The sequence below is a fragment of the Rhincodon typus genome, chromosome 12 (assembly GCF_021869965.1).
Source record: "Rhincodon typus isolate 14 chromosome 12, sRhiTyp1.1, whole genome shotgun sequence".
Classification (NCBI taxonomy): Eukaryota; Metazoa; Chordata; class Chondrichthyes; order Orectolobiformes; family Rhincodontidae; genus Rhincodon; species Rhincodon typus.
This window is the reverse complement of record NC_063343.1, coordinates 23,402,187-23,426,153: the sequence shown is the minus strand read 5'-3', so window position 1 is coordinate 23,426,153 and position 23,967 is coordinate 23,402,187. Positions and strand designations below refer to the sequence as shown.

The window sequence follows — 23,967 nt, the reverse complement described above, 5'->3', positions numbered from 1 at the left end:
CTTTTTTTAAACCCCAAAACACTGCAGATGCCCCACATAAAACTAATATTTGGAAATGATAACAGCTGATGTACGATATTATTTAAAAGTTAAACTAAGAATATTCAGACTTCAGTGTCAAGTATAACTGATTTACATTAGAAGCAAGCAGAAGCTGCTCAAATTCTCCACTTTATCGCTGGAATCTGTATTCCTGCTAAAAAATCAGGAGTGTTCTGGAAAGGGATTCATATTTTAAGTTCTGTTTGAGGGATATTCCTCACACTATTTGTCTACCCAACAAGAGTTTATAATTATGTCTGTCACAATAACGGACTATCCACCTGGGGGTAACAAAGGCCTTACTGCGTCTAAAGTTGTGTGAAGATGTCTCACCTGATAAGTGAAGTGAGAATCAAGTCAAACACTTTAACAGATAGGTCCCAAAACATTCCCGGGCTAGCCAGATCTGGGCTAGCTCTTCAATGGAATCTACAGGAGTCAATGTTTGGGGTGGGGTGGAGGGGTAGGTAAAATCTTTCCACGCAAGTACAATCTTTAAAGGCATTGGTGGTTACCCTGCTGCAGGTGTCTCCACATTTTGGCACTTGCCAACCTCTGCCTATGTTTCTCTGTCTAGGGCAGCACAATGGCTCAGTTGTTAGCACTGCTGCCTCACAGTGCCAGGGACCTCGGTTCGATTCTATCCTCAAGCGACTGTCTGTGTGCAAACTCCACATTTTCCCTGTGTTTGCATGGGTTTCTTACGGGTGCTCCGATTTCCTTCCACAGTCCAAAGATGTGCAGGTTAAGTGGATTGGCCATGCTAAGTTGCCCATTGTGACAAGGGATGTGCAGGATGGGTTGGTTAACCGTGGGAAATGCAGGGTTACAGGGACTGGGGGCTTCTGGGTAGGAAGTTTTTCAGTGGGTCAGTGTGGGCTTGTTGGGCTGAATGGCCTGCTTCCACACTGTAGGGATTCTATGTTCTAAAAGGACTGTGTTCTGATGGCAAATTGTGCAATATTAGATAAACTTCAGGCACAGATTGCTTAGTTCAGACTCAAATACGGGAGTAAGTCTTCCAGAATATATTGTGCCCACTGACTGAATGAAATGGAGAAATGGAAAAAATACCTGGCAAAAGGTTGTCCTTCTCAAACTGGGGCAAAATGGATACTGCTCTCACTTCACTCACCTAGCTTACATCTTATTTGGGAGTGATTAGTGCCAACACAGAAACAGAGAGTGTTGCATTTCTCAGGACAAACCTCCCTTAAAAAAACCAAATTGATGTCCATTTTTAATTTTAAATCTTTAATTCCATTTCTGCACTTCCTTTAATGCTGTGGTGGTAAGCTACCAATAACTATAAGAGCAAATATACTGTAACAGGATATTATAATAAATATAGTAAATCTCTGATAATTTAAACAAAACAATTAAATAACCTTACAAAACAATATTTCTGTAAAAATGATTTTGTGTGTTAATTTTAATTACACAACTTGGAACTGAGTAGACTATATTATATTTCAATTAGTAATTGTTCAAAAACAATTTACTTATAATACTTTACATACCTCAGAATGTCTGACAGAGAAAGGGCAACACTCCTTAGATAATTCAAGCTCATCGGCATTGTTCGTTTTGTCTTTTTCTAATGGCTGTTGATCATCCTCCTCTTTCTTTCTTGTATTGGAAGTACAAACCTTATAATCTATGATTTGCTGAGGCAACTTTGAATGATCATGCTCTGGACACAGATCTTCGAACTGTGACTGAAGAAAACTCAATTTATCTTCACTTGCATCCTGAGAAATTAAATTTGTTTTATCTAAACTAGTCTCTTTACACAGTTTTGACTCTAACTCTGCTTGAAGAATCTGCAAATCTTGTTTGAGGTTCTCCGGACCCAATGCAGAATTTGAACTTTCAGATAATCCACGCTGATCACTGCAGATACTGTATTCTGGTTTTGGGACAGCAATGTCCTCCAATCTTGTAAGAACCACTTCTTTTGTAAGTAATTGTCCAGAGACAGGATAAACATTGGATTGCTCTGACATTGTCATGCATTCTTGTGAACACAGTAATTTGTCATTGTGGGGAATTATTAAATCTGAACTGAGTTTTGGTTTAGTCCTGGGTTGTTGGCTCATATCACCAGTATTAGAATCTAACGGACTTGTTACAGTACGCATTTGAGGAACAGGGGATTCAAAGGCGAGATCAAAGGGGAGATAGGAGCATTCTCTTGGCTCTGCGGAATCATTTAGATAATCAGTTAAATTTCCCCACAAATCATCAGGTAGGTCTATAGAAATGTCATTAATTACACTTTGCTCCTCTATGCCTTCTATGGGAACACTGTGTTGCAAATCAGCCTTTATTAAAGACTTTGGATAAACATAAAAGTTGCTGGACTCGGAGGTGCTATGAGTGGATGCACTTTTCAGAAGGGTACTATCCGAAGATGAAAATTCACATTCATTGTTACTTTGAGTCATTAAGAGTTTAATACATTTTGGAACAGAATCATCTGTCTCTTCAGAACCAATTTTCCACTCACTACCATGCTTTGACATATCAACATTCACGGAATCCAAAATTTGAGACTTTCCAAGTTGCTCTTCCCAGAAATTATTTTCTGAATTTTGCAGAAGACATTTCTGACAGTCTGCAGGAGCCACTGGTTTCATAGATAGCTCTGTTCCTATAGAGCAGCTATGACATCTGGTGATTCCATCTTCTGAAAATGCTGTTTTATCCTCTCTTGGTGAGGCTTTCCATATTTCTTCAATTACTCTGGAATTTAAGTCATCCTTCTTTTCAGAAAGGCCCGCTTGACAAATTCCAAAAATGGGATTCCATTTTCCTGCCTTCATCTCATCTGTTTGAATACCATGTTTTGTTACCTCTAATTTTTCTTTTGAAGCCATGACTGGAAGTTCAATTAAAATACTATCATCCAACTGTAAATATTCACTACCAGGGAGCAAACTAAGGAGGTCATCTTCTGAACAAGCAGTTGGGATGTCTGTAGTCATGTTTACACTCAGCTCTATAGGGTAAGTTACTGTGTCAACATTCCTAAAGTTACCAGATTTACATAATGAAGACCATGAATTACAATCTTTTCCAAACATATTTGGAAAACAGGATTTATTTTCACCAGCGTCATCACTTTTGGTGGTAATTAACTTAGAAGAATGAGATGGTTCTAAAGAAACACGTTCTCCTTGTGAATTACTTTCCCAATTAGTAGTTTCACCAGAAAATACAATGTCGTCTGGATTTTTTATAACTGAAAAATAAGACTCTCTCTCACCGGTTTCGGAAAGTTCTTGCCAACAAACATCTTTATCCGACAAATCTTTGGAAAGTGATTCTGCTGCTGTCTTACCAATTAATGATGATTCAGAAGTGGATGACAGCCAATGCTTAACTTGATTAGTGCTGAGTGGATTTGTGTAGGATATACTTGATGAAGAAGTTAAAGCTTTCACTCCACCAGCTGTTGGGCCATCCTCCCATATATTCAATGGTACTCCATCCAACACTACACTTCGTTCCCCTTCAAATCGGGTTAGATCTTCATCTTTGCTTCCAATAAGGTTAAGGGTTCCACTGTCTTGTTTTATTTCAAAGGCACAAGAATCCATTATAGATTGATTCATATCTCCTTCACAGATTAGGTCTACTGATTTCTTAAGATTATCCAGGGAATCTAAATTTGATTTAGAACAATCTAAAATCTCATTTAATTCACCTTTATCAAGTAACGCTGGAATATCAACAAAGTGACCATCAACAAATGCACCTGTCCAGAGGTAATCTGTAGGACAATTGTCGTCAATGCACAGATCTCTAATGGACGCTGGCAGTTTTTCTAACAGGTCAGTATCAAATGAAGGTACATTGCTCTTGTAAGCAGTTTCTAACTTACTTTTTAAATTGTTAGAGATGACATTGTCTGAAAGAGGCTCAGTATACCACTGAGGTTCTTCTTTAAATTCCTGTCCTTCATCTTTAAACTTCAACTCTGCTGCAGTGTTCAAATCAGCATTTTTTCTACTTACAACTTTGGTAGACCTCTTCCATCTTTTATTATTTCTTTGCTTGTTCAACCCATTACCTTTGCCAGTATTTTTTCTTAATGAGGGTTTGTCAGTGGAGCACAGAGATGCTCTAATTTGATTCTCCTTTGGTGTCTGGTTTCTTCCTACCATCCATCTCTTGCACTGGCTTTGTGGAAATTTGGAAGTTTTCATTTCCTCAGTGTTTTCATAAAAGTCATTTTCAGCTTCGCTGGAGTCAGAGGAAATAGAACTTGAATGAGTTGGTGCTTGTACAGAATGACCCTGCATCGACTCTGCTTTGTCTAAGCCCAAGATACTGCTCATCATTTTCTTGAAAGATGACCAGGACTCCCAACAGACTGGTAAAAACAGACTTTGTTTCAACTTGGATATATGTTCAATTCTGGTGCACAGGCTACACAAGCATTTAGGTTAGGGAAACACGTTTGATTTTCGCAAACCACTTTTCCTTGTGATAGTGAAGAATTTTCTCAGTCTTGTGGAAAGACTTGAATACACCTAAAAATAAGCATTTAAATAAATATTAAGTAGCATAGCAAAATTTTACTGTAGTTTTCATTTTGTAGTGACACAGATCAGAAATATAATGGTAACAAGCAATTAAAAGAATTGAAAGAATCACAGCAGCTGGGGGAACTAAAACCTGATGTATTACCACTGTTGATGATGATTTTGACAACTTATTGTTTCCGGTGTTGACAAGGGGCACACCTGGAGAGTCGCATACAGTTTTAGTTCCAATATTTAAGAAATGATGTTCTGCCTTGACAACAGTTCAACAGAAATTCACTAGGCTGATTCCTGGGATGAAGGGATTGTCTTATCAAGGATGACTAGGACTTTATTCATTACAGCTTAGAAGAAGAGGAACGATATAATTGAAATTGATTCTGAGGGGGCTTGATAGGTTAGATGTTGAGAAGACATTTCCACTAATGGGCGAATCTCTAACTAGGAGACACCATTACGGAATAAGGGGACACTCATTTGAAACAAAAGGAATTTCTTCTCGGAGGGTAGCGATTGTCTGGAATTCTCCATCTGAAAAAGCTGTGGAGGCTAACAAAAACAAATTGCTGGAAAAACTCAGCAGGTCTTGCAGCATTTGTGGAGAATTAATGTCTTGAGTCCAGTGACCCTTCTTCAGAACTGTTACTTTTGTTTCAGATTTCCAGCATTTGCAATTCTTTGTTTTATTTTAGTTGTGTAGGCAGATAGATATTTAAAATATCAGGCTGTTCACAGCTTAGCAGATTAAGCAAGATTTTGTTGAATGGTGAGCTAGCTTGAGGGTACTGAATGGCCTACTCCTGTTCCTATTTCTTAAGTTATGCAAATATGACATTGAGGCTGTTATTGGGTTGTACTGGTAACAGTTGGCAGCTGAAGAGTCTATTTTCAAGATTCTTGGTTTCATAGGCTGATTAAAGTTTCTCTGTCCCGATTTCTTCTTTCAACTCGTTTGCAGCACTCCGAGTGAAAGACTCTTCCTTTACTTTTAAACCTGCACAGGATATTCTTATGCTGCGTCTCTAGTCTTCAGCAGCCTAATAATAACACATAGGTTAGTGTTGAAGCGCTCTTTTTGTCTTTTTTATGTATATTCCTGGAAGGGGAAACATTAAAAACGTCTGCAAGAGGTAGCTGCCTTCCCAGAAATGTGGGAATAGTCAGACCTCTCATTATCTGAAGATGCGCACTGTCTGATTGAAGTTTTTTGCGTTTAGGTTTTGCATTCCACTGGACCCAAATTAAATTTTTGTCAGTCACTGAACTTACACCTGCAGCCACTTTGTCCTGTACCAGTCCCCTACTAAAAGGCACATTTTGGAATTAAAGGCTGAAAAGTGCCTGCAATATTTTGGGGTTCTGACCAGCATCATAAAGTTCTACACGGCCTTTCAGGTCACTGGAGTCAAAACTTTAATTTCGTTTCCCCTCCACAAATACTGCTAGACCGGCTGAGTTTCTCCAGCAATTTCTATTTTTGTGCGCTTCAGATCTCCAGCATCCACAGTTCTTTGTTTTATTTTACCTGGAGTAGCGTGGTCTCCTTACTGAAAGAAAGAATAGACCTGACACAGAAGGAATGCAGCAAAGGTTCATCAGACTGATTCCTCGGATGGCAGGTTTATCTTATGAGGAGAGATTAGGTTGATTAGACCAGTATTCATTGACATTTAGAAGAATGAGGGGGTGATCTCATTGAAACATATACAATTCTAACAGGACTAAACAGACTAGGTACAAGGATGATGCTTCCCCAGTATAGGGTCCAGAACGAATGGTCACGGTCCAAGGATAAGCCGCAGGTCATTCTGGACTGAGACGAGAAATATCTTCACGCAGAAGGTTGCAAACATGTCGAATTCTCTATCACAGAAGGCTATGGAAACCAAGTCACCGAATATATTTAAGGAAAAATAAGTAGTTTCGAGGCTAAATGTGTCAAGGGGGCATAGGAAGAGAGCAGGAGTAAGGTGCTAAGTGACAGGATTGGCTATGATCATTTTGAATGGCGGAGTTGGTTTGATGAACTAAAAGGCCTACCTCTGCTCTATTTTCAATGTTTTCTACATTTTGATTCCCAATATGTTTACGGAATCAACCTCTGACTTAGGGGTATTTTGCAGAACAGGAAGGTACTATAACTTGTTCAATGTTCTATAGCCAGAAATGTGGAAAATGCAAAAGCATCTACTGTTCCCACTAGCTGTTTAGTAACTACAACGAAAATTGTGCACTTGAATGTCAGATAAGAACAGAATTAAACACAATCAAAAAGCTCATTAATGGTCATTGCTCAGAGTATATCACAAAGAATGGCTATTTGTTCCACTTTAACAGGTCAATGCAATCTACGTCAGAAAGACCACAAAGAATTGTTTTGAATCACTGTTGCATTGATTAATGTAAATATAAAGCTACGCTAAACACCAAAGTTGAAATGTACCATCAGTTTGTTTATAAAATATCGTTAAAATGCATCAATAACATGTAACCTTTTCAAAAAAGCTTGTTTAGTACCAAGAAAGTACGAAACGTGCCTATTAAAGGAAAGTCTGGACAGATCAAAAACCAAAGGCTACCAACAAATTTGAAAACACTAAGATTTTTGTTCCTGGCCTGATTTTGTTCTCTTAGGACTCTCCAGTTAGTATGCCCTTTCTCATGCTCCATATAAGAATTGGAACAGTTATATGCTATCAGACCATTTCATTCAAAGCCAATGCATCTGTAGAAATTGTTGATTCACAGCCACCTGAAAATAAATTGTTCATTCACAGCCATCTGAAAATAAATTCTCCTCCTTCCATCTTCCCTGGTTCTCGGCTATCCAACCGGGGAAACAAGCTTTCAGAATTTCCTCCATCAAGTCCGCTCTGGATGTTTCAACAAGATCAACTCTCAATCTTGTAAACTCAACATATAAAAGCAGTGCTGTTCCTCCAAAGAAAACTCTTACTCCAGGAATCAGTTGACAAAACATCATTATTTTCATTCTGTTTTATTACCCAGATGTACTTATGTAAGGTGTGATTTGTCTGGATAGCACACAAAATAATACTTTTCACTGTATCTTGGTACGTGATCATAAGTTAAATCAAAATTTCATACCCTTGCAATAAATAACAACATTCCATTTGCTTTTGGAATCCCTTCCTGTTTCTGCATAACTTTCGGTCATTCATGTATCAGGACATCCAATTCTCTTTGTACATCTGAGTTCTGTAATATTTCTCCATTCTAAAAAATGTTTTTTTTCTATTCTTAGAACAGTGGAAGGAAAATTTTCATCAGGCCCTGCTTATATTTTCATTTGGCCAACTTTCAAGCAGCAAAACAAAGAAAGAAATCTGTGGTGAAGAGGGCAACAGGTCTTTAACGTGTTATGGACCAGACCAAACTCCTCTCAACATATTAAGGAGATAACCTTTAAATAAAAGTTAGAGTCTAGGCTAAGTATAAGGTACGGTGTTTCAGATGTAATTCAACTGGTCACACTACTCAGCCTTAATCAAAACACACTTTATTCTTAACCTATAGTTAAAGTACAAAAATGACAGAAGAACTAGTCTAACTTTATCTCTATTGGAAAACCTAACAGAATAATAGATTTAACTACTAAACAGCAACTGTTCCAATATAGCAACATCCCATAAACACACCCTTGGCAAAGGCAAATTTAGTAAAATAGATTGTCTCACATGCAATTTGGGCAGCAAGAAGAGAACCCCAGATTTTAGCTGCAACAGAGACGGAATAACAGCTTCCGCATCCAACTTTAAGACCCCAGCAATTTCTGAAAGCTCAACTAAAACCTCCGTTCTGCAGGAGCGTGACTCCACCCATTCTGCTTCTTATACTGTTCCAACTTTTTAAGAAAAAGCCAACCCCTCACAAGTTGTTAACTTGATTAGCTTGGAGGACACAGCTCAGTATCAATGGCTCAGAACCTCAAAAAAAAGGACAAAATACACCTCTTAAAGCCATAGTATTGTCACATGGAAGGGAGTGTAAATATTATGCTGCTTATAGCGATTTGATGCAAATGTCACAGCCAGCAATTTCATTGAGTTAGGGGAGTAGAAGAAGAAAATGCAGAGAATTGAATAAATATGGCACATGTTTTCTGCACCAGAGAATGAGGGAATGTTCTCATTCTACAGATCAGTGACATGGCAAAACCAATTCAAGTGATTTTGATGAAGTTCACAATGTATTCACAATCTGCTGTTTAAACTACCTGAATCTATTTGATGTGATACTTTACCAAACCTTTACAACTATTGTTTCTTGGCTTTCTATGGAATTCTGCTCTCGCCTCAAAAATCACTAAGCTCTCAAAGTAGGAGCTTAGATATTCTGACAGCTACAGAGTCACAGTAGCAATGTAGCCTGAAACTGCATGTCAGGACGATGCAGAATCCCTGAAAGGGCTGACTTTGTGTGAATTGCCTGAGAAATTTACTTTTCTGATAAGCAGACGGAACAGAATTGTTTAAGTACAAGACACAAGACAAACAGGTATATACCAAACAGAATGTTACCATCCCTCTGTCATGAAGAGCTGCTCTCCAGAATTATACAATAAAACTTTAGAACAAACAATGGGAAAGGTCTCAATACAGCAACGTAAGCACAGGCTTACAGTTTAGGATCCATCATAACTACTCAAATGTGTTCTTAACTTGTACCATATTCTTATTATTTCATCTTTTATAATTGCTCGACCATTACTGCAAGTGTCTTCAGCCACAAGCCTTAAGCATCAATTTCCTTCCTAAACCTGTCTTCAGTCTCTCCTTCTTCCTTTAAGACAGTTCTTTAAAAATTTCACTGACTTTAAATTCAAAGACTGCTCACCTGACATTCAGGACTCGATTAGCAGAAGTTTCCTCAGCTAAATTTTGAGAGAAAGGTCACTTCCTGTTTTCAGTGACTTCTCCAAATTCAATTTTCTAGTCACCTACTCAATCCCTCTCCTTGTGAGCTGAGAGGCTTCATCAGGCTGTTCACAACAAATGTGGGACATGCATAGCCAGCCTTCATGTAAGCATATCTATTAAAGTTAATTTTACAGTGACCCAACCCCCACGGACACGAGTTCCACATGCTTACTACTCAATAAAAGATTTCCCCAAAGTCCTGATCATAGTTCTTGCTAACCACCGTATCTCACAAGACCTCAAATGTTGTTCTTCCTACAGGTAGAAATACCTTTTATCTGGTCTTTCAAAATCTTACAAACCTAAAATTATTTTACAAACCTAAAATAATTAGACCCTCAGCATTTTACTTTCAGCAGAAAGCTTCCCTGTATGTTCACCCTTTCCTCACAGATATTATCTTGCATTTCTGGTAACATCGTTTTAGGGGCAGTTGGCTCCAAAAATTAACACAAAACCCTAAAATATTCCAAATTTGTTCCAAACAGATAAAACACCTAAATTCTAGTGGTGAGCCGAGAGTGACTACTCTTGACATCAAAGCAGTACCCAAATAAGTAGCAATCAGGGAACACTCTCAAATCGCTGGAATCATAGCTTTTGAGAAAAAAAGACTACAGTTCTTGGAGACCAAACATCTTAGCCCCAAGGCAATGCTGCAAGAGTTCCTCAATGGAGTGTCTTAAGCCCAGTCTTCAGCTGTTTCATTGAGAACCTTGCCTTGTTCATGAGATCGAAAGCAAAGATATATAGTGATAATTGCATATTAGTTAACAGCACAGTGTTCAATACCATTTGTAAGTCCTCAGATCCAGAAGCGAGCCTCAACAACACACGGGCTTGGGCTTGTAAGCAGCAATTAAGATTCCTATCACAGAAGTGTCAAGGCAATGATCATTTCCACAAAGAGCAAATCTAACCATCACCTCACAACGCTCAACGGCATTACCGTTGCTAAATCCCCAAAGACAACCTGACCATTGATCAGAAACGGAACAGTGGTATAAATGGACTGGCTGCATGGGTAGGTCAGAGGGTCGGAATTCTATGGATAATAGCTGACCCTTCACCTCCAAAAAAAGCTCATCCACTGTCTATAAGGCACAAGTCAGGAGTGTGATGGAATACTCCTTGTCGCCTGTAGGAATCCAGTTCCAGGAAGTTTGACGTCATGTCGGATAAGCATTCCACTTGATCTGCACCCTGTTCCGACAGACACACAGTGGTAACAATGTATATGTGATGCAGAAATTTAACAAGGCTACTCTGACAGCAGTTTCCAATCTCATGACCTCGAGTAACTAAAACAGAAACGGCAGCAGGTGCATGAAAACATCACCACCTGCAAGATGTTTTCCCCGAGAGCAAACACCAACCTGACTTGGAAACACGTCTCTCTTCCTCAGCACTGGGTTAAAAACCTGGAACTCTATTTTAATGGCATGGCTGGTCTATCAATAGTACAAAGACTTCAGCGATTCATGCAGTGGTTCATCAGCATCTTCAACAGTAATTAGGAATGAGTAATAAATGCTGGCCTTGCCAGCAAAGGTCCATATCTCATGAGTGAATGCGGAGGCAGTAGCCTAGTGGTATGTTAATCTAGAGACTCAGGCAATTTTTTGAGGACCCTGTTTGAATCCCACAATGGCAAATGGTGGAATTTGAATTCAATAAAACAAAAATTTGGAATTAAGAGTCTAATGATGATGATAAAGCTGTTGCCAACTGTCAGAAAATCCCATCTGATTTACTAGTGACCTTTAGGAAGGAATCTGCCGTCCTCACCTGATCTGGCTTTCATGTGACTCCAGACTCTCAGCAACGTAACTGTCTCTTAACTGCCCTCTGGGCAATTAGGGATGGACAATAAAATGCTGGTCTAGCCAGTGACGCCCACATCTCATGAAATCTATCTTCTGAATGCCTGTATATCCTTATAGCACGGCTGTCAGAACTGTGACCTGTACTTCAAATGTGGTCTAAGCAAGATTCCATACAGGTTTAGCATAATCTCTCTACTTTTTAAATCCACTTCTCTAAAAGTAAATGCTAGCCCTCAGCTTCAATTTTTTTTTGTTTTTATTAAACTGAGCTATTTTTATTGATTTGTTTTCTTGTGATTCCATTTACATACTTCTTTGCCAAAGTAATATGTGATCTTTTTGTACCAAATGCAATGTCTTATACTCACCTATGTTGAAATGAAGTTACTTACTATATACTCATCCTGCAAGTTTATATATTGTGACGATACTATGGCTTTAAGGAGGTGTATTTTGTCCTTTTTTTTAAAATGAAGAGAGTTAAGACACACGTGACAAGTGGTCTGCTCAAAACCAATGAGGTAAAAAGCATGTGAGACCTCGGGTATTTTTTTTAAATTGGAATAGAAGCAACCTGAATGGGCGGGGTCAAGCTTGCTTTCAGTAGATGTTGGGGTTACGAAAGCTGCTATGTCTCTCTCTCTCTGCTACAGCTAAAAGCTTGCGTTCTCTTCCCGCTGCCTGATTGCATGCAAGGCAATCTATTTTACCGAATTTGGTTTTGCCAATGGTGCGTTTGAGATATTACTACATTAGAACATTTGTTGTTTATGTAGTTAAATAATCTAACATTCTGTTAAGTTTTCCAATAGAGTTAAGTTATTACAATTCTTTATTTTGCTTGCTGCAAGCTGGTAGTCTGACCAATCGAATTGCATCTGGAATGCAATGCCTAGCACTTCCCTTTAAGAAAAAAGATAGCCTAGATCATATTTCCTTGACATATTTGGAGGGGTTTTAGTCTGGTTCATAACAACTGTAATATTCCTTGTCAGTATTGATGAAGCATTGTGATTTTGCATCATTTGCAACTTGGAAAACATGTTTTTCATTTCAAAGTCTAAAATGTTCTTTAAAGCTTACAGCTTTTATGAAGCCTTTAGTCATCTTCTGTAATATTCTCTTAAGAGGACTTGGTATCAAATTTTGTTTGATATTACCCCAATGAAGCAGCTTGGAACGTTTTACTGCATAAAGGTGTTATGTAAATTCAAGTAGTTGTTATTGTAGCCTTTGTCAGTTTTTCACTCTAAACTTTAACGTCAGAACGAACATTGTTCAAAAACCAAACCAAAATTGTGAACAGTATTAGCATTCCAATACACCAATCTGATTAATGAAATACAAATGTGCACTGTAATATTTTGCTATATTTTAATTTGGAATGAAAGACTAAACTATTGAAAAGTTAAACTTCAAACTTCTACAAACACTAATACCTTTTGGCTTTGATTTTTTTTAAAAAATTCTCAAAATAATTGCTTCAACAATATGTGAAACTAAAACCATGAAAACGTTGTCAGTTCCATAATAAAAAAATAATTTTAGCTAACTTAAAGCTGTAAAAGTTTAAGCTGCAAGGAGAGAATACAGTGCATTAATTGAATAAAGAATGATCACATTGTATGAATAAACTCACCTCTCTATTAAACCCTTGGCGAATGAAAAAGCTTTGTTTTCACCTTACTTGACAATGTTTGATTGAACTGTTTTTTGTTCCTCTATAAGATACAAAGAGGAAGTTTGTAAATTATTACTTTTTTAGCAAAATAATCGATCCAGTTCTAAGAATTTTCTGGCTGTACTCAACATAATACAGGTAACTAAGTGGCACAGAATCTCTTAAAATGCCTAATTCAAACTCTCAATTTTCACCGCTAAACTGAATCAGTTACATACATTTCATGAACGTTAAAAATAATACTTGGTATTATAAGATAATAGTCCAGTTGAACAATTGGATAAGTGTCGATAATTTTAAATCGCTTTTTGATAAAGTGGCAGACATTAATGGATATCTTTCAATTTGGCGCACAATTTATCAAACAAGATTTTAAAGACTGATCCTGTGAAGATGGAGAACACCAGCACAAAATTATGTGCATTAGACTAGAAGAAATGCAAGACAGAAGAAAAAAACTGTCACTTTAAAAAACATTAAAATTTGTAAACTTTTGCATCTAATACTTTTGAAGTAACTACAAACAATTCAGGAAGGTGCATTTATGCCACAGAGATTCAACAAAAACTGAAGATGCCAAGTGTGCAATTTCTAAGAAGCAGCTCCAGTTGTTTACCATGGTTAACTTAATTTAGATTATGTACCATACGCATGTTGAATAACTAATCGCTTTGGTGTCTGAAAATTGGAAGCACCAACTAACTGGGAGCTAAATATAATCATACTATTAATTTCAACAACTGAAATAAACAACTTGATCTTGGATGTCTCCACATGCCATATATTTTGTCACTAGGATGCCAAACACCATTGTATGTGTAAAAGACTCAATCTTTCCCAATTAGTCTAATTTAGCTTATTTTCAAGCAGATAAAAATTACACAGAACAGCTTGACCGAGAATGAAAATGAAGTTAAATCTAATACACTTTCCAAATAGAAAACAAACATTTTTGAAGTTATTGCCAGAAGTAACAATTGTTGACTTGGAAACTACCTACCATGTTTAAACTGATGAAGTCTGGGTGTCACAAGCGTGACACAATTTCTAGTTTTAAAAAAAATCAAGCACAGCAGTCAGTTGACAGTGTAGTGATTAAATGTCAAATGAGCATGCCAAAAATAACTCCCAGTGTTTGTGCCAAATACAAGGGTATACATTTCTGCATTTGTCACGAGGCATTTAAAATGGTGTTCTTATAGATAAAGTAACACAGAAGTGAATTAGACTTTCACTGTAACTTAACTGATGTGTCACAGCAACATATTGTTCTGTGGAACAAGTATAGCAAAGAAAAATGTAGTCATTACTCAGTTGTATAACATTTATTGCTTGCCCCTAACATAGGCATTGCAAAGAATTCTGCTTTTGCATGCTCCTTTTGGTGCTCATCGTATCCAAATCCACGTTCTTTTGTTTTTATGATGTCAGTTCATTTCTTGGCGTTGCTCGCGTCTAGACATGCTGGCAAATTTGTGGCACCATTGATCTAACTTGTTTGAGAGATGCCTGCTTTGTGTTGAAAATCTGCAGTTCTTGTATCTGACCAAATACCATCCAAGTTATTCAAGCTACCTCCTCTTCAGAAAAACACTTCATACCCACCCTGTCTTTTACTCCTAATCTCTGCTTGACCATATAAGCATCATCATGCCTTTCACTCAGCCAAATCTTCACCGTATTCTAAAATCATCCTAGAGGGCAGAGGCACCCCATTGTTGTTTTCTTCACAACTAAAAGCCCACTCAAACCCAACTCCCAACTTTGACACATTAACTACAAGTGTTAACAGTTCAGATTTCTTTGTTTCTATGGTTGAGATCACCCATTCACCCAGATAGCTGTGGTGAAAACATCAATTCTCGAAGTGCAAATTGACTGTAGTGTAGTATCAGGGGAATTCCCTGTGGAGCTGCAATAATGTCATCAAGCTGTCTTCAGGTAAGACGGCGTTGGAATCGGAGTCCGGGTCTCTTCCACTCTGTCCACTTTTTCTTTTTCTAACCCCCCCAACCTTTTCTTGTTTTGGTTTTCTTTATCTCTTATTTCACTTATCTCTGGGTTGAAGAGCTCAGTTATGGCGACAGCATTGGCTGTTAGTAAGCCCAGCATGGACTCAAGTGGGCCCAGCGCAGACTCGTGGTGGCTGAGAGTTTGGATTCTCGGCTTCTGAATCGACAAGGCGGTCCTAGCGCCGACTCACGGCTGCTGCGATGGAGGCGATTCTGTGGTCCCAGCAGTGTTTGCGCCCAGTGCAGACTCATGAAGGTGGGCAGCAGAGGAGAGTTTAGGCCCAGTGCAAGACCTGATGACATTGGCAGCGCCTGCATCGGTGAGATGGGCCCGAAGTGGACTCATGGCAATGGCGGGCTTGGGTTTAGGCTGGTGCGGTACACAGCGATATTAGCAGTGTCTGCAATGGCGTGGTCCAGCAAGGACTTGGTGGCGATGGCATCGGTGAAGGCGAGATGGCACAGAAGAGTGCCGACTTCTGTTCCAGCAGTGGTGGCATGGCAAAGGGGAGCTTGTGCCTGGTCACCAGGCCCATGGCACTGCACTTAAGAAAGACTGTAAAGGTGAACACTTTTTGTTTATTTGCTGCCTATATATGCTATATTTTGGTTTTATTTTTCTGCGCTTTAAGATGACACCAGAGAGTGGCAACACTATACAACATTTTTCATTGTATTTTGGGACATTATACAAGTGATGATTTAAAAAAAAAATTAAAACATTAAATTTAGTTAAAAAGAACTCTCAGATGCCATGAAATAACAAGTATAATAATCAAAACCCATTTTAATCTTTTTATTAAAGTGAAATAAATGTTGGGAAATTTAATGGGAATAAGGTAATTGAAATATCATGAACAATCTGTAAATGTGCTTTAAATCATTTAAAAAGAATAACCAATTATAATGGAGATATTTAGCAAAATTTAGCAAGCATAACTTTCATTTTAACTGTTTACTATTTGCACAGGAGCTATGGTGTCATCATTCCTAGCTGCACTGCCAAGGACAGCTGTAGTAGGTAGAATGGTTAGCATGAGGATAGAGAAGGATGTCTTCCTCCCTTGTTTGGTCCCTCACCACCTGCCCCAGAAACAGGCAGCTGTGCCCTATAGAATTCCACCAGCATTAGCCCTACTTAACTATTCTTGGTGAAGCTGTTTCCATGCTCACCTTTGATTTAATATCATAAGATGTAATGGGGTTCAGTACTAATATTGAGGTCACCCAGGCCAATGCCCTCCCGAATGTACATACCTCTGGTGGGTATGTTCTGACACTGATAGACATATTTAGGGTACTAGTGGTGTTTGGGAGATTGGCTGTTAAGTTAGGAGTCTGAGAGTATGACTTTATCAGTCTATTGCTCAACTAGTCTATGGGACAGAGCTCCCAATTTTTGGTGCAAGCCAAGTAAGGAGAACTTTGCAGACTTGACAAGGCTGGCTTTGCTGTTGTCTTTTTTGGTGCTTAGGTTGATGCTGGATAATGCATCTTGTTTCATTCCTTTTCCATTTCAGAGCAGTTTGATACAATGGAGTGGATTACTCAGCCATTTCTGTTGCCATTTTACAGTTAACCACATTGCTGTGGACCTGGAGTCACAAGTAAGCCAGACCAGGGAAGGAAATCAGTCATCCTTACCTGAAGTATGTTAGTGAACCAGATGGATTTTTAGTGACATTTTACAATAGCTGCATGGTCACCATTAGAATAGATTTTGACTCCGTAAGTATTAATTGAATTTAAATTCCATCAGTTACTATGATGGGCGTTCAAAAACAAAAGATCATTGAGGGAAGTGCAACAGCTACTGGGGCATCTAATCCTCAAAGTCACCAGGAAGCCCTTTACTGAGCCAGTCTAAGGCGGCCCCATGGACCAGACAAGAGAAGTAAAGGCAAAATATTCCAGATACCGGAAATCTGATGTAAAAACAGAATGCTAGAGAAACAATGTAGCTTCTGAGTAGGTAGATCCAAAGTAAATATGGGCTTCTTTGTCAGCTTAAAGAGAAGTGCCGAGAGCCACAAACTTCACTCTACCTTGCTTTTGTGAACTTTCATGAAAACATCTGACACTTTGAGTAGGACAACTCTCAATTGGAAGCTAGAGAAAAATGGTTTCCCTCTCAAGGTATGTAGTTTCATACCATCCTTCCATGGCACCATTCAGTTTGATGGCTCCACTTTGAGTGGTTTCGAGATCAAGGATGGGGTGAAACATGGCTATGGTTTAGACCCTTCTGTTTTATATCTTTTCATCTGCCCTCTAGACCTTTACCTTCCCTGCCAACAGCAGAGGAGTACATCTCCATTCACAGACAGCAAACTCTTCAACCTATCAACACAGAGTCAAGAAATATCCTGAATCAGAAAATTTTAGTATGCTGCTGTAGCACTGGTTCCCAAACAAAAGACCAGCTCCAAAGCTCATGAAGCCTAATACCAAGTTTGCTTCAAGTGTCCCCTCAAATTCCAGGCCAATATCCATATCAATGTATCCAATGACTGGAAAAACAAGTGTACCTAAATTCACTCTAGTCACTGGCCAATTCTCTGTTGATTTTAAATGCTTGTGAAAATCTAGCTCATGGTTACTGTTAATATTTTAGAAAGATGATGTTTAATTCTAGAAATATCGCTGTTGTAAAGGTAACACAATTAAAATGCTGGGCTTTAGCAACTGCCAGAGTATCAAAAGAAATGACAGTTCACAAGGTTACCCATGTTTGTCTAATAGAGTCAGAATAGAAGAGATGCATTTGCAAAATAGCGAGTGGGCTTACTTAGTTGTACAAATTGTAAGTATGGGATAATTTTCTTATAAGGTCAATTTAAGGATATCCCAGAGCAGGCTACTACCAGGAGATTGGTGGAGTTTAGAAAGGATTGCCAATTTATCTGGGTTTGTTGGGAAGAGATATTTAGCTGTATTTTGGTTCTTGTGTGGAATGGAGCTCACAGAGTGAACAAAGAAGAGTACAGCACAGGAACAGGCCCACCTGGAATGCGATGTCTTTCTAAATCAAAACCTTTTGCCTCTATGCGGTCTGTTCCCCTCCATTTCCTGTTTATTCATATATCTGCTAAGATGGCTCTTAAATGTTGCTACTGTATCCATCTCCACCACCTCCTTGGCAGTGCATTCCAGGCACCTACCATCCTCTTTGTAAAATACCTGCCTCTCATATCTTGTTTAAAATTGCCCCCTTTTACATTAAACCAATGTCCCCTAATAAGTGATATTTCTACCATTGGAAAATGACTATCCATTCCATCAATTTTGTAAACTTCTATCAGGTCACCAGTCATCCTTCGATGTCAAGTGAAAACAGACCATATTTGCCCAATCTCTCCTCATAGCTAATATCTTCCAAATCAGGCCACTTCCTGGTAAACTATTTCTGTACCCCTCCCCAAGGCCTCCTCATCCTTCTTGTAGTGTGGTGACCAGAACTGTACACAATATTGCAAATACGGCCTAACTAAATTTCTATACAGCTGCAACATAACTTGCCAATTTTTATACCCTATAACCTGACCAATGAAGGCAAGCATGCCATATGCCTTCTTAACCACATTATCCACTTGTGTTTCAAGGGAATTTCAGGAAACTCTGGACCAATATGTTTAGACCCATTTATAATATTGATGCTACAGAGTGCTCGGGCATTTACTGCATACTTCCCTCCTGCATTAGACTTTCCAAAATGTATCACATCACATTTGATGGATTAAACTGCATCTGCCATTTCTGCATGTAAGTCTCCAATATTAAATCACAAAATTAAGTGACAGTCAGGCCTGCATGCAAGTAAGTACAGTAAAACACTAGGTTCATCATTGATTTCATGGAAAGGAGTGGCTTAATCTTAATTTGAAGTTTACGAAGAACAGAAACTAGAAGATTGTAAGATTGCTTAGTCTGAAGCTACTGGGAGAATCAGGAGTAGACTTCAAGATATCTCAGTGTAAATAAAAGTAATCAGAGCCACTTGGAAGTACTTTAAAAGTAATCAGAGCAAGAGTCTGAGGCCTCCACATTCAAGACAAGGGAAATGAAAGTTTTATGAAGAATATCTGAAATTGGGGAAAATATTCCAGAGGACACGGCATACTTCAAGTTATCTAGTTCTACAGGATTCACTCGAAGACCTTATGTCTTGTAAGGGAATTAGTGGGAATATACTAACAACAGCAGGCCATTCAGCCTCTTAAAACAGCTGCCATTCAATAAGTTCACTGTTAACCTACAACTTTTCACCTCCGTGCTTAACGAGAATCCACCTACCTCTGCCTTTAAAATATTCAAGGACTCTGGAATTATCTTCCGGCAAATTTGTTGGAAGCAAAGCCTCATGACCCTCAAGAGGAAAAAAAGATTAGTCTTGTGTTTTAAATGGGTGACTCCTGACTTAAAAAAAGTGTCCTCAAGATCTAGATTCTCTCTTAAGAAACATCCTCATGACATCGACGCTGCCAAAACCTTCTTGATCTTACATTTCAATTAAATCATCTCTTACTCTATAAAATCTCATTGATAGAAGCCTAGCCTGCTAAATCTTTCCTTATAAAATAACTCACTCATTCCACATTAGTTTGGTAATCATCTTTGAACAGGTTCTGATGTATTTATATCTTCCTTAAAGTGACCAATACGATACACAGTACTCCAGGTGAGCTTCATACTTTTTAATCAATTCTCCTTGTGATAAATGCCAACATTTTAATAGCTTTCCTAACTACTTGCTATACCTGCAAACTGATCTGAAGGTGTTGGTAAACTTGAGTGTATAGCATATAAAGTGATAATCCATGTTAATAAATCTTTTTTATACAATACAGATTATTTTGTCAAAAGTAAGCAAAATCTTGTGGCATAGTTTCATTGGTTAAAATTAGGCATTTGATTCTCTTTTTCAATGTTAAAAGTCACTAAGCAGATCATAACACCAACAAGGAAATTATCTTTGGTATTAAGAGAAACTGGTCAACTTGTATCTGAAATTTGACATCACAATAATCACCACAGGAGATGGTAGAATTTGAATTCAATTAAAAAAAAACCTGGAATTGAGAATCTACTGATGACCACAAAATCATCGCTGATTGTCAGAAAAACCAATTTGGTTCACGAATGTCCTTCTGGGAGGAAATCTGCCACCCTCACCTGGTCTGGCCTGCGTGTGACTCACTCTCAATTGCCCTCTGAAATGGCAGAATAGGCCGTTCAGTTGTACCAATAGCTACAAAGTCTCAAAGAAATGCAACTGGAAGGATCACCTGGCATTGACCGAGACACCAGAAAAGGCAATGGCAGAAACAGTCCTGTCAACCCTGCAAAGTCCGGCTCACTAACACTTGGAGGCTAGTGCCAAAATTGGGAGAGCTGTCTCACAGACTAGTCAAGCAACAGGCTGGCATTGTCTGTAAGGTATGATTCCGTGAGTATGACTATGTCCCAGACCACTACCATCACCACCCCTGGATATGTCCTGTCTTGCCAGGACAGACCTAGCAGACGTGGTGGAGGTCAGGAGTGTGTTGCTCTGGGAGTCCTCAACATTGACTCCAGACCCCATGAAGTCTCATGGCTTCAGGTTAAACATGGGCAAGGAAACCTTCTGCTAATTACCATGTACCATCTTCCCTCAGCTGATCAATCAGCACTCCTCCATGTTGAACAACACTTTGAGGAAGCACTAAAGATGGCAAGGGCACAAAATGTACTGTAGGTGGGTGATTTCAATGTCCACCACCAAAAGTAACTCGGCAGCAGTACTACTTATCGAGCTGGTTGGGTCCTAAACAACCAAGTCTGCGGCAGGTGCTGAGGGAACCAACAAGTGGGCAAAACATGCTTGACCTCATCCTTACCAATCTGCCAGCTGCACATGCATCTTTCCATGACCGTATCAGTAACAGCGACCACTGCACAGTCCTTGTGGAGACAAAGGCCCGCCTTCACACTGAAAATAATGTCCATCGTGTTGTGTGGTACTATCACTATGCTAAATGGCACAAACTTCGAACAGATTTAGCAACTCAATACTGGGCATCCATGAGGTGCTGTGGGCCATTAACCAGCAGCAGAACTGTACTCCAGCACAATCTGCAACCTCAAGGACTGGCATATCCCCCACTCAACCATTATCATCAAGCCAGGGAACCAACCCTGGTTCAATGGAGAGTGCAGGAGGGCATGCCAGGAGCAGTACTGGGCATACCTAAAGATGAGGTGTCAACCTGGTGAAGCCACCAAACAGGATTACTTGCATGCCAAACAGCAAAAGCAGCAAGTGATAGAGCTAAGCGATCCCGCAACCAACGGGTCCGATCTAAGCTCTGCAGTCCTGCCGCATCCAGTCATGAATGGTGGTGGACGATTAAACAACTCACTGGAGGAGGAGGTGGCTTCACAAATATCCCCATCCTCAATGATGGGAGAGCCCAGCACATCAATGCGAAAGATAAGGCTAAAGCTTTCACAGCAATCTTCAGCCAGAAGTGCCAAGTGGATGATCCATTTCAGCCTCCTTCAGTTGTTCCCAACATTACAGATACCAGTCTTCAGCCAATTTGATTCGGTCCATGGGGTGTCAAGGAACGGTTGGAGACACTGGATACTGCAAAGCCTACGGACCCTGACAATATTCTGGCAATAGTACTGAAGCTTTGTGCTCCAGAACTTGCCACTTCCCTTGCCAATCTGTTCCAGAACAGTTACAACACTGGCATCTACTTGACAATGCGGAAAATTGCCCGGGTGTGTCCTGTACATAAAAAGCAGGATAATTCCAAACTGACCAATTACTGCCCCATTAGTCTACTGTTGATCATCAGTAAAGTGATGGAAGGTGTCATTAACAGTGCTATCAAGCAGCACCTGCTCAGCAATAACCTGCTCAGTGATGCCCAATTTGGGTTCCGCCAGGGCCACTCAGCTCCTGATCTCATTGCAGCCTTGGTTCAAACATGGACAAAAGAGCTGAATTCCAGAGGTGAGATGAGAGCGACAGCCCTTGACATCAAAGCTGCATTTGACGGAGTGTGACATCAAGAAGCCCTAGCAAAACTGGAATCAACGGGTATCAGGGGCAAACTCTCCGGTGGTCACAGTCATAGCTGACACAGGAAAATGGTCATGGTTGTTGCAGGTCAATCATCTCAGTTCCAGGAGTTCCTTAGGGTACTGCCTTAGGTCCAACCATCTTTAGCTGCTTCATCAGTGACCTTCCCTCCATCATAAGGTCAGAAATGGGAATGTTCACCGATAATTGCACAATATTCAGCACCATTCGTGACTTCTCAGATACTGAAGCAGTCCATGTCCAAATGTAACAAGATCTAGACAATATCCAGGCTGTGGGTTACAAGTGGCAAGTAACATTTGTATGACACTCAAATGCCATGCTATGACCATCACCAATAAGAGATAATCTAACCACTCCCCTTTGACATTCAATGGTGTTACAATTCACTGAATCCCCCACTATCAACATCCTGGGAGTTATCATTGATCAGAAACTCAACTGGACTCACCACATAAATGTGGTGGCTACAGGAGCAGGTCAGAGGCTAGGCATGTTGTGGCGAGTAACTGACCTCCTGACTCCTGAAAGCCTGTCCACCATCTACAAGATACAAGTAAGGAGTGTGATGGAATACCCCTCACTTGCCTGATTTGTGCAGCCCCAACAACACTCAAGAAGCTTGACACCTTCCAGGGCAAAGCCTGCTTGATTGGCACTGAATCCACTCCCACCACCACTGATGCTCACTGTGTACCAGCAACAAGATGCAATGCAGAAATTCACCAAAGATCCTCAGACAACACCTTCCAAACCTACGACCACTTCCATCTAGAAGGACAAGGGCAGCAGATATATGGGAACACCACCACCTCCAAGTTCCCCTCTAAGCCACTCACCATCCTGACTTGGAAACATATCGCCATTCCTTCACTGTCGCTGGGTCCAAATCCTGGAATTCCCTCCCTAATGGCATGATGGGTCAACCCACAGCAGGTAGACTGCAGTGGTTCAAGAAGGCAGCTCACCACCATCATCTCAAGGTCAACTAGGGACAGGCAATAAATGCTGGCTAGCCAGCAATGCCCACATCCCACAAAATGAATAAATAACAAACTAAAACAAAAACAATTACACAAGCACTTGTCCATCAAACAGAATCACTAGTAGAGGCAAGCTCGTGCACGTAACTCTCAACACACACAGCACAGGAAGCAGTTCAAGGTCACTCCCTGCAAACTTACATAATAATTCATCGTGTCTAAAGTAATAATACTGTCAAAGGCCACACCTGCAGTGCTGTGAACAGTCTTAATCCCCTTATCGAAGGGAAGATACATTGGCATTGGAGGCAATCCAGAGGTTTAACCAGTTGATCCTTGGTATGGAGGGACTGTCTTCTGAAGACAGGCTGAATAGGTTGGGTGTGCACTCAAAGAATGAAAGACGACCTTCTGGAAACATATATTCTTAGAGGACTTGACAAGGTAGATACGGAAAGATTTCCACAAGGGGAAGCAGAGTTCATGGGCACATTCTCAGAATAAGGGGTCATCCATTCAAGACAGAGATGACAAGGATTTTTCTTCTTTTACAGGGAAGTGGATTTGTCCAATTCTTTACCACAGAGAGCTGTTGAGGTTGGGTCATTAAGTATATTCAATGATTTTTAATCAGTAAATGTATCAAGGGTTATGAGGAAAAGGCAGGAAAGTGGGGTTGTGGATTACCAGCTCAGCCATGATCTCACTGCACGGCAGAGCAGACTTGAAGGGCTGAATGGCCTACTTCTGCTTATGGCCTTCTAATTCTACAGCAACATTAATGTAAACTGAATTAAGTCTCCATTAACTAATCATAATGTATTCAGTTATTTCCTTTGG

The 23,967-nt window shown here is 39.7% G+C and overlaps 1 protein-coding gene across 5 annotated transcripts in view; it reads right to left on the bottom strand.

The window, feature by feature from the left end:
- LOC109915332 (uncharacterized protein KIAA0232-like) overlaps positions 1-23,967 on the bottom strand; it is a 65,093-nt gene that overhangs the window by 14,978 nt on the left and 26,148 nt on the right. For all 5 annotated transcript variants that reach the window (XM_048603722.1, XM_048603724.1, XM_020514943.2 and 2 more), the window contains 2 exons: positions 12,998-13,079; positions 1,563-4,580 (listed from right to left, as the gene is read on the bottom strand). In XM_048603722.1, coding sequence (XP_048459679.1) covers positions 1,563-4,388 — 2,826 coding nt within the window. In that variant the 5' untranslated portion in view covers positions 4,389-4,580; positions 12,998-13,079. The remainder of the gene's footprint in view (positions 1-1,562; positions 4,581-12,997; positions 13,080-23,967) is intronic.